The sequence below is a fragment of the Haemorhous mexicanus genome, chromosome 22, assembly GCF_027477595.1.
Source record: "Haemorhous mexicanus isolate bHaeMex1 chromosome 22, bHaeMex1.pri, whole genome shotgun sequence".
NCBI lineage: Eukaryota > Metazoa > Chordata > Aves > Passeriformes > Fringillidae > Haemorhous > Haemorhous mexicanus.
The window spans coordinates 5353446-5367801 of record NC_082362.1 but is presented as its reverse complement, the minus strand read 5'-3'; the positions used below and the strand labels follow the sequence as shown (position 1 = coordinate 5367801).

At 55.3% G+C, this 14356-nt stretch overlaps 1 protein-coding gene across 1 annotated transcript in view; it reads right to left on the bottom strand.

Moving 5' to 3' along the window:
• Nucleotides 1–10616: 10616 nt before the first annotated feature.
• CUX1 (cut like homeobox 1) overlaps nucleotides 10617–14356 on the bottom strand; it is a 269325-nt gene continuing 265585 nt past the window's right edge. The window contains exons 22-23 of the mRNA XM_059866198.1: nucleotides 12439–12503; nucleotides 10617–12024 (exon numbers count right to left, since the gene is read on the bottom strand). Of these exons, the coding sequence (XP_059722181.1) occupies nucleotides 11964–12024; nucleotides 12439–12503 (126 nt within the window). The 3' untranslated portion in view covers nucleotides 10617–11963. The remainder of the gene's footprint in view (nucleotides 12025–12438; nucleotides 12504–14356) is intronic.

Here is a 14356-nt window from a genome sequence, read left to right as displayed (position 1 = left end):
CCGCCCCGCCGGCAGCACCGCCCCCCGCACCGCCCCCGCCGCCTTAAAGGGCCCCGCCCGGCCGCGCCGCCCCCGCCCGGCGCTCCGCGGTGACGCCCCGGGGACACCGAGCCACCCCCGCCCAGCACGGGCTGGCCTGGGGGGCGTGCCTGCGAGAGCGCCCCGAATAACAGGGGGCACCCCAAATCCTCGTATGGCACCCTAAATTCTCAGGAAGAGCCCTTGATCCTTGGACGGGCTCCCCAACCCTCCTGGGAGCGCTGCAAATCCTTGGGCAGCACCCTAAATTTTCAAGGTGCCAAGTCTTCGTGTCCCCAAGGTCCTCGAGATGCACAAATCGTGGCAGAGCTCCCCCGTGCTCTGAAGAGGGGCTGCAGCCTTTCCTCACGCCATCTATCCCCCAGCATTTGTCCTCGCAGTGCCCAGGGGAGGGGATTGGGGTGATCCCCGCGCACCCACATTCCCAGGGGGGTGTGACTGGAGGGGCTCCAGGGGGAGTTTTGGGGTCTGGACCCAGTGCCTGCCTTTGTCATCCTGCTGATGCATTTTGGGCACGTCTCAGAGCACTTTCCCTGCCAGGGGATTCAGGACAGACTGAACCCAGGGACAGGGTGGGTCAGGATGGACCAAGCCCCAGGACAGGGGAACTGAAGCCCAGAGGGGTTTAAGGGATGGAGTTGGGGGTGACATTGCCTCTGGGACCCTGCACAGCGCCCCAGCCTCCCCATGGCTGTCCACACATGCATAGGGATGAGTCACCAATAAAAAAAAAGAAAAAAAAAAGAAAAAAAAAGGATTTGCAGGAGGAACAAATCCTTTTTACCTCTGTGAAGCACCTGTAGGATTAAGACAATGCTGGTTATATAAAAGGTGAAGGGTGGATTTTAGCATTATTGTTATTATTAATAGTTATTTATTATGCTTCCTCACTGTCCCATTACCCTGACAGGTGTATTCTGGGGAGCTTTGGGGAGAAGAAGGTGGTTTGTTGTAGGGCTGGTGCACAGTGATGCACCATTTGCTTTGTCTTCCCCCAAAGCAGCAGGGCCCAAAGTGGACAGTGCAAAAGCACTGCTGAGGAGACACAGCTGGGACAGGGACTCTTGATTTTCTCCATTATGGGTGGTTTGTGATGATTTTGGGTGGATTCTCTCCCTCCTGCTTCTGGCTGGTCACATTTTCAAGGCCAGGTTGGGCAGGGCTTGGAGCAACCAGGTCTGGCAGAAGGTTCCCTGCCCATGGCAGGGGCTGGAATGAGATGAGCTTTAAGTTTCCTTCCAACCCAAACCATTAAATGTTTCTGGCATTCTATGATTCCCTTCCCAGGGGCATTCTGGCAGTGAAGGGATGCTCACAGAGAGGCTGGATCCCTCTGCTGAGTGCAGGTGACCCTGGGCCACCCACCTTCATCCACCTCCCACAGCAGCTGACAACGTGTTTCCACTCCCCCCCCTTCCCCTGCCTCCTCCACTGAAAAGCCTCTCTCCCATTCATATCCATTTTAAAAGAAAACACACAATCAATAGTCTCTCAGGCTGGAATTTCATTAAGGTTTTCATTGCACTCGCTATCGATTGGCAGCAGGGCTGGGAGCTGCACGGAGCTGATGCTGAGCCCTGCCTGCTCTGGGACCCCCCCAGACCATCCTAAAGGGAAATGGCCATGCAGAGGGTGTGGCTGCTCCCATGCAGGCAGCAGAAAGCCCACAATCCCAGCTTTTACTAGATTTTACCATCACTAAGAGCAAAACCAGGAGCCCAGGGAAGGGCTGGCATGCTGGGGTTTCTTTCATGAACCAAAACAAATGCTTTGTGATTGCAAAGGCTTTGCTACACAACAGGCTCTCTCCTGCCTTCCCTCCACGGGATGCTGCTTGTTTCAGGATGTGTAAAACCAGGCTGGAATGCTTGGCCTTGCTTCCATCCAACACGGGGGCTGCAAGTAAAGAACACCCAGAGCTCTGAGTGTGGAAGGGCACGCTTTGCTCCGCTGCTGGTCGGTCACTTGGAAAATCAAGTGAAAAATCCCAACCTCTAAAAGGGCTCTGTGGGCTAATTTTAGGTCTGGGCCTTGACCAGAGAGATTTACAATAATTGCCAGGGTGAAAGTTTAACTTCTGCCGCGACTTTTCTCAGCAATCCCCAAGGAACCGCGTTCTGCTGTGCAAGGAGCATCCCCGGGCCAGCTCCCCAAATTGCCTTTTTAAGGCTTTATTTTTAAGCCAAACCCACAGGCTGCCTTCAACGGGACAAAAATCCTTCACGAGTCCCAGTCTGCAGCTGGTGGGAGCTCCTGTGGATGGGGATGAGCTTTGGCACAAATCCTTGTTCCCATTTTTTTGGCCGTGCTCACCCCTGTGCCAACCCCTCAGAAGCAGAGCAGAGCCCCCATGGCCACCCCTGCTCCCTGTTCCCACTCAGCCCTAAACCTTTTTAACAGGACCAAAGCAGAACACAGTGATCACAGTGATTGTAGAACCACGGCCTTTCTGCTCTGCTAAATGATTTCAAACTGGTGGTGAATAAACCTAATATCTGCCCGCTCCTGCCAATTCTCATTACTCCGGGACTCCCTCGGAGCGATTAGCTGCCTTGAAAAAAAAAAAAAAAATGCTGGAAGGAATCAAGCGAGTGGCTCAGCCAGCGCTGGGGAGGGCTGCTGGCAGCATCCCGGCTGGAGCGTGATGTGCCCTTGAAATCCTGTGCCCGGAGGCATCCGGCGTCCAGCGGTGCCAGCCCCGGCAGGGCAGAGCGCCCTCCGCAGAGCCCGGAGCTCCGGCTCCATCCTCGCCCCGTCCCGGCGGGCTGGGGGGATCCGGGCAGCTGGGACCGCCGTGCTGTGCCTGATTATGCAGCAAAATCCTCGTGCTGTGAGGCCACAAAACGCTGGTGGAGAGGGGAGGTGAAGGGGTTTGTGAGCATCCCGGGAAAAGCCTGGAGGGAGCGCCAGCCCAGCCATGAAGCCGTTCCGGGCAGGCACGGCAAAGCCGGGTGCGTGTGCGAGCTGTCAGGCAGGCAGACAGGCCCCAGGCATCTCCCGGGCTGTCACAGCTGCAAATTGTCCAGGAACAGTCCCTAATGGGATGTAAGGGGAGGATTTGTTGGAGGAAGATGTCACAGGGATGAAAGGGGAAAAGAGAGGAAACCTGGAGAAATAGCGGTTTGGGTTTGTGTTTATTTGTGGAGGATAAATTGTTTTAAAATGTCCTTTGGTGTGTTGGGGAAGGCAAACAGGCAGTGACAGCCCAGCCACGGGGCTGGAGGAGCCTTCACTGATGGGAAGACCTTGATGTGCAAATTCCCTTCTCCTGCTCACCCTGCATCTCAGGATTTACCTTTGAGAGGGAGCAAAGCCCTTTCCTTTCAACACAAAAACTGTGTTTAATATTCCCTCTGTGACCTGAGCTTTTCCTTCCCCAGTGTGTTTGTGCAGCCCTGGCTGAGTGACGCTCTCCCAGGATGACCTCAGAGATGGACAAGCCCAACCACAGACCAGAACAAAGCCAGACCAGCTGAAATTCCCTGGGGGAGGATGTACAAACTGAAAGGGATACAAAACCAGGACCAAAACCCATCCTCATCTTTCTGTGGGATAACCAGTGGAGTGGATGGAGATGGAGAGCACCAACTGAGGCAGGAGCTGTGCTGGAGAGTGGTCAGCCAGCTCTCAGCCTCAGTTCACCCCACATCCCTTCTGTGTGCACACAGCCTGTCCTTCACCATATGACAGCTCTTCTGTGCTCCAAACATCTGTCCAGGATTGTGTTTGGGGACCTCTCAGTGTCTGACTCAGATGGGAGGGAGGAATATTTGGGGTTGATGAGTGAGGAGGGAGTGCAGTCTCACTGTCAGGTGGAAAAGGGGTTCAGGGCTGGATCCTTCTGCATCGCTGATGCTGCTGGGAGAAGAATCAGGAGCAAAAAGGGGGTGTTCAGCTCTGTATCAGCAGACACAATTCAACATTTTCCATCTTACAGTGGTTTGTTCTGCCTGATCTTGGTGCCCCCAAGAAGAACAAGTCTCTCCTGCTGCATGCTGCTGGGATGGAGCTCTCTGGGCCCTTTGGAATGCACCAGCAGGATCTGTTTGTGCTCTCTCTGCCTCCTGGGAGCATGTCTGAAGGGAGATGGGTGCACCCCAACTTTCTCAACTGACCTTGTAATTCGATTTTATTTATGTTTTTTTTCCTGCTACAAAATCACAGAAAAAGCTGAGTTGGGAGGGACCCACAAGGACCATCGAGTCCAACTCCTACCCCTGCACAGGGCCATCCCCAAGAGTCCCCTCCCTGTACCTGGGAGAGGATTGTCCAAACAGCACCACCTCCGAGGGCACCTCCTTCCCTCCCTCGGGGGAAGCCACCGGAGTCTGGCTCTGCTGCTGCTGCTGCTCTTCTTCCTCCTGCTGATGCAAATGAAAGGCGATGCTGTGGCTGAGCTCCAGCCCCCTCCCGGCACCTGCTGGCAGAGCTCAGGTGCGGAGCTGGCCGAGCGTGCAGTGCTGTGAGCAGAGCCCCGTGTCGGGGCAGGCACTCCCACACCATTCCTTGTGCTGGGGGGATGTGAACTGGGGCTGCAGAACTGAAACTTTAGCAAAAAAACCCCAAACCACAGAGTGTTTGCTCCTGGCTCCTCTCACCCCAGGGCTCTGCTCCCCATGGCTGGGCTGGCCCTGCTGGGGTGAGCAGGTCTGTGTCTCTCCCAGGGGAACAGGCACCTTCTGCACCTTCTCTTCCCAGCCACCTCCTGTTCCTGCAGGCAGAGGTCAGAGGTTATCAGCTGCTTGTGGGTTGTCTCTTAAATATCCCTTTTCTTTGTGCTGCTCTGCTGGGGCTGTGCCTGAGAAATGGTGTCAGAGGCTTTGTTCTGCCTGCACAGAGACCACGGAGGAAAAGGCTTCAAAAACCTCCCCACACCCCTCCGTGGCTGTGCTGCCCTGGCCAGGGGGGGTTTCCAGGACCATCACCCTTCAGTCACCTCCTGCAGCTGCTCCTGTTTGTCCCCCTGCCTGGGGACAGCCTGGGACTGCTCCTCCTGACCCACAGCCAGCATGGTGGAGCTGGGCACCTCAGGACCTCATCCCTGGGGCTGTGCCAGGTCACATCCTCCCCCTTTGCCCTTTCTGGGTGTCACAGAGCTGTGGATTCCCTCGATGCTGCTGCTCCAGGATCCCATTGTCCCAGAGGTCCCTCTGCAGCCTCCAGCCAGCAGGAGCCAAACCCCTGGTGATTTCAGGCATAGAAAAAGGGCTTTCACCCTTCCCACGTGCAAACACTGCAGCAACAGCAGCTCCTTGCACCTGGAAACCTTGGGGAAAACTGTGCTGCTCCTGCTGGCAAAGGGCTGATCTTGGCTGTGCAGGATCCTCTCCCCAGCATTTCTTGTTGTGCTGGTCCAAGTGGCTTTTTCATTGCAGTTTTCCAGGGTTTTGCTTTTCCTACAGGCTGGAAAATGCCCTTCTGGCAACCTTGGCTTTGAAGCAGCCCCATGCTGCTGGGTCAGGCTGGCCATGGTGTTCCTGCAGTGCCCAGCTCCCTGCAGCAGCTCTGAATGCTCCCTTGCACGTGTGTTCAATAAAAAAAGGAGGAAGGAAAAAAAAAAGAAGCATTAAATATTAAAGGAAAAAACATTGTTGCCTGGACTCAGAGCAGCTCTTAAAAATGTTAGCAGCTCCAAAATTCCAACCTTCCTTTGGCTTTGAAAGCTTCCATCTTTGCAGCAGACTGTGGGGAGCTGGGCAAGGCGTGTGTGAGGAGCAGGGCTGGTGGGCAAAGTGCCCCTAAAGAAGTTTCCAGAATGAAGCCACATGGCCCAAAGCAGCAGCCAGGGAAATTCCATAACCCTGTGAACCTGCAGAGGCTGGTGTGTGGAGGGGAACTGGGAAAAAGCTCTGGAAAATCCCAGTTCTGTGCCAGGGCACTGGGAGGTGGCCAGCGAGGGCAGATTGTGCCACCCCAGAGGAGGGGACACCACGCAGGGACAGGACAGGTGCCATCCTACCCCCAGGCACTTGGGATCTGCTCCTGGGGAAGGTGTTGGAGTCCCCTCCATCGGGGGGGCTGAAGGGCTTTTTCTTTGCAGGGGAATGGCAAAGCCTTCCCTGCTCCCACCCCAATCCCAATCCCAGTCCCTGGGCTGGTGGGATGCTCCCTGGGATCGGGCTGCAGAGGGGAGGGTTTGCAGAACAAAGCCAGGTTTCTAAGGCAAGGAGCCCTTTCCTGGCTGGGCAGGGGGCTAAGAGGGTGTTCCACTGCATACTCCCTGTTGCCCAGAAGTGCAGGCTTTAGGGAACATCAGTGGGATCATTCCTGAGGGTTCAGCCCAGAGCCCTCCTCCCTGTGCCTAAACACCCTCCCAGCCGTTCTAAACACCCTCCCAGCCACTCTCCCTGCTCCTAAACACCCTTCCAGCCATTCTAAACACCCTCACAGCCACTCTCCTTGCTCCTAAACACCCTCCCAGCCGTTCTAAACACCCTCCCAACCACTCTCCCTGTGCCTAAACACCCTCCCAGCCACTCTCCCTGTGCCTAAACACCCTCCCAGCCGTTCTAAACACCCTTCCAGCCACTCTCCCTGTGCCTAAACACCCTCCCAGCTGTTCTAAACACCCTCCCAGCCACTCTCCCTGTGCCTAAACACCCTCCCAGCCGTTCTAAACACCCTCCCAGCCACTCTCCCTGCTCCTAAACACCCTCCCAGCCGTTCTAAACACCTTCCCAGCCACTCTCCCTGGTCCTAAACACCCTCCCAGCCATTCTAAACACCCTTCCAGCCACTCTCCCTGTGCCTAAACACCCTCCCAGCCATTCTCCCAGCGGGAAATGAAGGGCAGGGGCTGTGCTGACCCCCTGGCAGTGCCTGCTGTCCCCACAGGGCTCCCTTGCAGAGGGTCCTTGCCCCTTCAGCATTCCCAGTGCCAGCGTGGCATTTCCACCTCGTGTGCCTCATTTGGGTTTCCCTGCCTCAACGGGAACAAGGCTTTTGGGGCGGGGGGAGCGAGGGGAAGATCCCTCCCTTCGCTTCCCCTGGGAGCTGGAAAAGCCTGTGCATCTCCAGGGAGACTCTGTCAACAAGGAGCAGAGGGAGGGAGCGGGGGAGGGAGCAGGGGGCTCTCCATCTGCTGCAGCAGCTCCGGCCCCGGCCTGCCGTCAGATGTCTCACACCACAGGAAGCAATAAACCACAAATTACCGGCACGGGGGAGCCTCGTCCTCCTGCTGGACAGTGGGGTTTTGCCCAGAGTCCCACTTTGGCGAGGCTGTTAACGGAGTGAGGGGGCTCAGGCGTTATCGGAGCTCGTGGCAGAGGTGCCCAGCTCTGCTGCAGCAGGGGATGGTGCCAGCCCATCGCTGGGATAACCCTGCTGTGATTCCCACATTCCCCCCCATCCCCTCTCCCACGGGACCGCGTGTCCCAGCATCCCTGGCCAAGGGACTTCCCAGCATCTTTGAAGCAGCCCATCCACAGCCAGCAGCTCTGCCTGCTCCGTGTGGCAGGGAGGAGACCGGGGGTGATGGTCGGTGGGTTGCAGTGGTGCTCACCCTTGGATGGCAATTCCTGCCTGAACTGGAGCATGGCTTCAAGACAGATGTTCAGCTGTGATTTAAAGGCATCCAGGGCTGGAGATGCAGCAGCACCATTTCCCTGCCTGATTGCAGTTGTTAGGAAAATTAATTCCCAAACACCTGAGGTTTGTGTCCAAAAAGGAGACAGAGCAGTCCTTTGACTTTATTCCAATAAAGGGAGAGGCCATGGGGCATTCCCCTGGGATCTCTCCAATTTTTGGAGGATGCAGCCTCCCTTTTTATCCCAATTTCCCAGCCACATTTCCCTTCTCTCTTTCCCCATTGGCTGGGGCACTTGAGAGGTACAGACTTCCCAGAACACCTGATACCAAAGATTTCCCTCTAATGTATAACCCTCCCTTTTAATTTTTAATTCTTATGGAATTTAGGGGTTCTTCTTCCCCATTATTTCTTTCATCTCTCAATGTCTAATTTCATTTATCAGCAAACCTAAAGTTTATTTGTAAAAGCAAATATCTTTTTCCATTCATCAATCAGTGGAATCCTTCCCATTGTTTCTTTTATCACCCAGTGCTGGTTTTATCTGCCAGCAGACCCACAGCTTGTTTGGAAAGACAAATCCACTGTTCCTCTCATGGTGGATAATTAGAGCCAGATTTCTAGAAATAAGTACCTGGCCAGGTTCCTGCTGCCAGATTCCCAAACGCTTTATGTATGAGCTCCTTTTCCCCCACAGGGGCTGTGTCCATGCCTTTATGGAGACACCCAAACAGCTTTTCTCTCATGCTGCGTGGGCGGTGTCCGTGCACTGTCCCTGCTCTGTTTTCCCCCCAGGCTCACCGGGCACACCCTGAGCTGGAATTCCCCCGGGCTGGCTCTGCCCCTGCTTGTGTCCGAGCTCCTTTCCTGCCGGAGTCTCGCTGCCATCCTGCTGCAGCCCCGCTCGGAGCCATCGATCCCCATCCCCATCCCCACCCGGTGCCTGCCCTGCCACAGCGGCTCCCGGCAGGAAACCTTTAGGAAATGGCATTATTGGTGTTTTATAGCGCTGCAATCATTGCTGCTGCAGCTGCTCTGCGCACAGCGCTCCTTTCTGCAGCTGCCAGGGCGCTCAGCATCCTGAGTCCAATCCTGGGCTGGGATCAGCCCCAGATCGCGACAGATTGGCCGCATCCTGGCAGGGATTTCTCTCTCTTGTCCCCTTTGCCCACGGCAAAAACTGAACTTGTGACCCAGATGTGAGCAGCCTGTTATCTCGTTAGCCAGCCCAGCTTCCCCAGGAGCCTTTTGTTAGCAGATAAACCCCCAAAATTCAGGCTGGGTTTCTGAGAAGGGCTGGGAGATTCGCAGGTTAAACAGATAGAAAAAGCACAGGTTTGCCCATAATTATTTTCCTGAATATCTGTCGATACTAATTAAAATCGTTTCCCATAATTAAATTTAAAACAGCAAGGGAGAGCAAGGGGTCGCTGAAATCCTTTTCTTTTGAATCACTCAGGGATAAAAGGGGTTTTCAAATCAAATTAGTAAAAAACCAATTCCCATTTCCTCCCCCTGCCTCCAAGAGAGGGACAGGTTGTGGGGTGCTTTGGGGCTGCCCTCTGAGCCTGGCTGGAAATGGGGTTTAGGGGTGCTGGGGCCCAGGGCTGTGGCTCTGCAGGTGGCTGTAAGGAGAACTCAGTGTGTCCCCAAAACCCAGCACAGCCAGTGACACCCCAGAGCTGGATCAGGCAGGGAATGAGGAACTGGCTGTGCCCTAAATCCCACAGGTGCCAGGACAACAAGGACAGTGCTGCTCCCCTCCAGGCAAACCCTGCCCAGGCTGAGCTGGTTTGGAGCCCTTGCCCCAAGTTGGGACCCCTGCTTGCTTTAATTGATGCACAATGCCATTTTTCTGGAGCAAAGGGGTTTGGACACAGCACTTCCAAGCCTGTCTGGAGGTGCCAGGAGGTGTTGGGGGCTGGAGGAGCCATCCCCCTGTGCCTGGCCACTCCAGGACACCCCTCACACGCAGGGCATCTCCCGAGGCACCAAAAGTGCAGGATTTTGTTTTGTCCTGAGCAGGAACATCCCACTGTCCTGGCACACTCTGCTCTGCCTGGCAGCACCAGGATCCCCTGGAGCCCAGCACCTCCAGCACAGCTCTGGGAAGCAGCTCTGAAGACTTGGCTGAGGCTCTGGGCAGTGACCCCAGAGCCCTGCCCAGCTCAGGCTTTCCCTGCTCAGGACACAGGGCTTGGCAGCCAGAGCTGGGCTCCTGGGAGTGGCTCTGGGGACACTGGGCTGCTGCAAGGTCCCCAGGGCTGGGTGAGCCAGCTGAGGGGAGCAGGGCCATGCCATGGCAGTGGGAGCTGCTGGAAGCTGCAAAACTGGGAGATCAGGAGAGAAAACAACAACCCCCATCCAACTCCTGCCCTCCCCGGGAGGGATTTTGGGACAAGACAGTGAGCTTGTCATTTTTATTTTGGATGGAAGGAGGTGACAGCTGTGCCTGAGGGACAAGATTCAGCAGCTCCAGGGGACTGGCAAGACCCAGGTAAAAAAACCTCTGGCACAGAGGCTCCTCGTGGTGGGGGGACAGCTCCTGGCCCTGCCCAGCCCCCCTTGCACAAAGGAAGTTGTGCCTAAAGCCCAAAGCAGCCCAGCTCTGCCAGGCTGGGGCTGCTGGGGTCTCCCAGGGCTGGAAAAGCCAGGAAAAAGGAGGCAGAGGAAGAGGGGGATCGTGAGCAGCTCACCAAAATTAGCCACTGTCCAGCTGGAGTGCCTGTGCCAGCAGCCACGCGGGGATATCCAGAATATCTCAGGGTTTGGAGCTGCCTGGGCTCAATTCCCGTGGTGCCTCCATCCCCAGAGGCTTTCCCAGGCCCCTGGGATGCTGGTGTTGATGGCAGCTGGGACGTGGCTCCAGCACATGGGGACAGAGGTCCTGCCCTCCCCAGCGCTGCGAGACATCGCTGCCTTTAGCTGCTGTAATGGGTTTCTAAAATTAGCTGCACACTCTGCCCTTGGACTGGAGCAGGACATTTCTCAGTTGTTTAATATCAAAAGTCCAAAAAAATAAAAAAGGAAACAGAGCACAAAAGCCAGCCAGTCAATGCATGGCTAAGTTTATTTTATCACTTGTCCAACAGAACTCGACATCTATTTTAAGTCATTTATGAGGAGTACAAGTGTGAATAGCTGCAGAAGTTTTGCAATTCCAAGACACCACATACAGCTGCTAAAAAAAGCAATTTTAACCTTCCCAACAAAGCCTCAAAAAGCAGCCCACCCTCCCCTAGATCATGTTTCCCATCTACTGATTTCAGGCAGCTAAAGCTCATCTCCCCCAGATCTGAAGTGGATTGGTTTATGCAGAGGGCCCCAGCCATGGCAGCATCACCCCCTCACTGCTTCCCTTCCACTTGGGCTCAGTTTTCCCTGTGCTGAGCAGGACAGGTGCAGGTTGGTCCCTCAGGGTTTATCCCTCCCTTCAATTTATGAGTATTTTACATTTTGCCATTGGCCAGGGCTCCTATAAATAAACCCTGGCTGCCCGTGGCAGATGTGAGGCCTTTCCCTGCCTGCACACCCTGATAGAGGCCCTGGCTCCCAGCAACTGGAATGGGAATGGATGGGAGTCTGCAATGAAATATTAATTGGGAGCAATGCTGCTCTCCTGCCCACAGAGGGGGATTTTAATTGAGGGCCACGTTAACAAGCTAATACCTTCCCTCACCACGTGGTCACAGCAGGAAGGAGAGATTGCTGGGACCTGCTCTTTTTAGTTGGAGCATCTCCTATCACCTCTGTCTCCCCAAATCACCCAAATTAGCAGCCCAGTGTTCATCACCCAGCAAACCCAACCACCAGCAATTGCTTGATTTGACTTGTGGTTTCCTAAGAGGCAGAAACATCTCAGCAAGGAGAGTCTGGAGCATCCCTGTGAGGTCAGGCCTGACCAGCAGCACCTCCCTTCATGCCCTTGAATTCCTAAGCTATTCCCAGTTATTGCCAGGCTGAGGTCAAGAAGGGCATCTGTGAGTGCCCAGCAGCACGGGCAGGAGATGCCCAGAGCTGGAGCAAAGCAGGAATTCTCACACAGCACAACACCTGGAAATGCAGGCTCAGGAGGATGCTTCTCCTCCCCTTTTCTGGCTGGGTTCAGCCCACCCAGGGCTGCACTGGCCTTCAAACAGGATGGAGAGAGATGTGGCTCTGGCAGGAGGGCTCCCTCTGATCCCGCCTTTTCCACGTGTTTTGGTAAGGACTGAGCTCTCTGAGGAAAGCACGGGAACTGCTGCAGCACTTCCAGGGCTGGAAAATGATTCTCCCTTAGCTGAGGCTTTTAATTTCATGGGTGGGAGAGGGGGGATCACTGCCTTCATCCTACAGAGCAGAAAGCAAAGCCACAGCAAAGCAGCGGGGACAGCTCCTGCTGCGGGGCCGTGTCCAGCTGTCACTGCCACATGCCAGCCACGTCCCCGTTCTTGTGGAACTCGTGGAGGTGGTCAGCATACCTGGGGAGAGGGCAGAGCCACGTTAACCTGCAGCCAGCCCCGAGGTGCTCGGGCAGCCCCGATTCCAAGGGGCCATTCCTTGAGGACAAGCACTGTGCTCTGCTCCAGCCATGGCAGCAGGGACCTGGAGTCATGGCACGGGTCTGACACCCCCCAGGTCTCCAGGACCAGGTTTATGAACCTTTCTTATAAACCTTTATCAGGATTGCTCCTGGGCAGGGGCTGCCTGCAGGAAAGGCTTTGGAGAGCCCAACACAAGCGGTTGCCCCTTTCCATGAGCATTTTCTCACCCCTCCCTCACTGGGTTTAAATCCCAATTAGCTGGCCTTGTTTCCAGCACTGGGGTGCCCCAAAAAATCTGCTGCAGACCACCAAGCCCCCCACCACGGGCTGGCCCAGCCTGTCCTCACTCACTTCTTAGCACAGAAGGCGGAGCAGTCCCGGCCCACGCTCTCGCTCCAGGCGGTTTTGTAGAGCACCTGCAAGGGAAGGAATGGGATCAGCTCTGCTCCCACCTCCATCCCAGCCCCTCCCCACTGCAGCCTGTGCCACTGCTGGGCCAGCCTGGCCCTGCCACGCCACCCTGAGAGGGGCTTGTGACATGGGTGTGCAGTGACAGGACGAAGGGATGGCTTCAAACTGACAGAGAGCAGCTTTAGGTGAGATATCAGGGAGGAATTCTTCCCTGGCAGGGTGGGGAGCCCTGGCACAGGTGCCCAGAGCAGCTGGGGCTGCCCCTGCATCCCTGGCAGTGCCCAAGGCCAGGCTGGAGAGGGCTTGGAGCAGCCTGGGCTGGTGGAAGGTGTCCCTGCCATGGCAGGGGGTGGCTCTGGAGGATTTTTAAGGTCCCTTCCCACCCAGGCTGTGACTCTGTGGTCACCAGCATGGGGAACCCCAGGGTGCTGCAGGGGCTGCCCTCAGGATGGTCAGGATGACCTTTCCCAGTGGGTTATTTTTACTGGGCCAGTGCTGCTGTGGCTGGGGTGGTTTGGGATAAGGCTCAGGGCTGCACATGGATGGAGATGTATTTTTGGAACAGGCTTAAGGAAGGTCAGAGCTTGGCTTGGCTCCTTTTTGCCTTCGTGCCTCGGTGTTCTCTCTGCAGAGCCGAGGTCTGAGGAGGCAGGAGGCAGGGCTGGGGTTTGGGAAGAGGGAGAATCCCTCCCATCCCTCCCATCCCCAGCTGACTGGTTCAAGCCCTGGGGATTTGTAAACTGCTGTCACCAGGGAATCACCCTGAGCACCCAAACACCCCCAGCAAACCAAACCAGGGCTCTTTGGAGTCTCCCAGGATCAGTGGCAGGGATGTCACTCCCACTGTGGGGATGGAGGAGCAGCAGCTTCCTCCAGTCCCCTGTGGCACACACAGCTCATCCCCAGCCAGGCAGTGCTGGGTGCTGGATTTCAGGCTCTTTTGTGTCTAGATGATGTAAGATCATTCCAGCCATGTAATATTTATGAATTTTCCTTTTTTTTTTTTTTTTTTTTTGGGTTAGAGCTTTAAAGTTTAATGATGTTTAACTTTTTATTTCCTTTGCTCCTTTCCTCACCAAAATAACTTTGAGAGCAGGACAGAAATATTGTTCTGATTTGGCTTTCATCTCACTTCCTTGTTTAATTATTGATGATTTGTTTGGCTTTTTTTTCCTCCCTGAAATGACAAATAAACTCCCAGAAACTGTGCAAGGATACAGGAGGAGTTTGCACCATGACAAACTCCCAGGAGATTTGGGCTGACTAAAGCCTCCATTCCTCCCAAACCTTTGCTTCTCCACTTCCAACCCTAATGGGAAAACTTGAAAACCAGAGAAAAATGGAGCCACAGGGCATGTCAGGAGCACGGGGAGAGCCAGAGCTCATCCCTGGAGAGGCAGCAAATGAGCTCCACTGAGCTGGAGGTTAGGGATGCACCCAGGAATAGGATCCACATGGTCTAGAACCAGGCAGTGTAGGCTCAGGGGCATGTATTTTATTCCTAAACTCACTTGTGGTATTAGATTCATAATAATTAACCCAAATTTTGCTCCCCACTAGGCAGAGGCTTGCTTGGCAACACATAAAACTCCGTGTGAGCTCCTGGCATGGCACCACCACGACCCCATGGCTGACCCCAGGAACAGCATGAGCACACAGACAGCTCCCAGCTCCTGCCCTTGGGCAAGCCCGTGCCCACCCAGGGAGGGATTTCCACCCTGTGGAGCCGAGGGGAGACCCCCTGGCATGTCCCTGTCCCCCTGCCGTGCCTGCAGAGCCACGACACAGCAGCTGCAGTGCTCTGGCTTGGCCCAGCACCTTAAACCAGCCCTGGAGGGGAGGACAGGATGTTTTATCT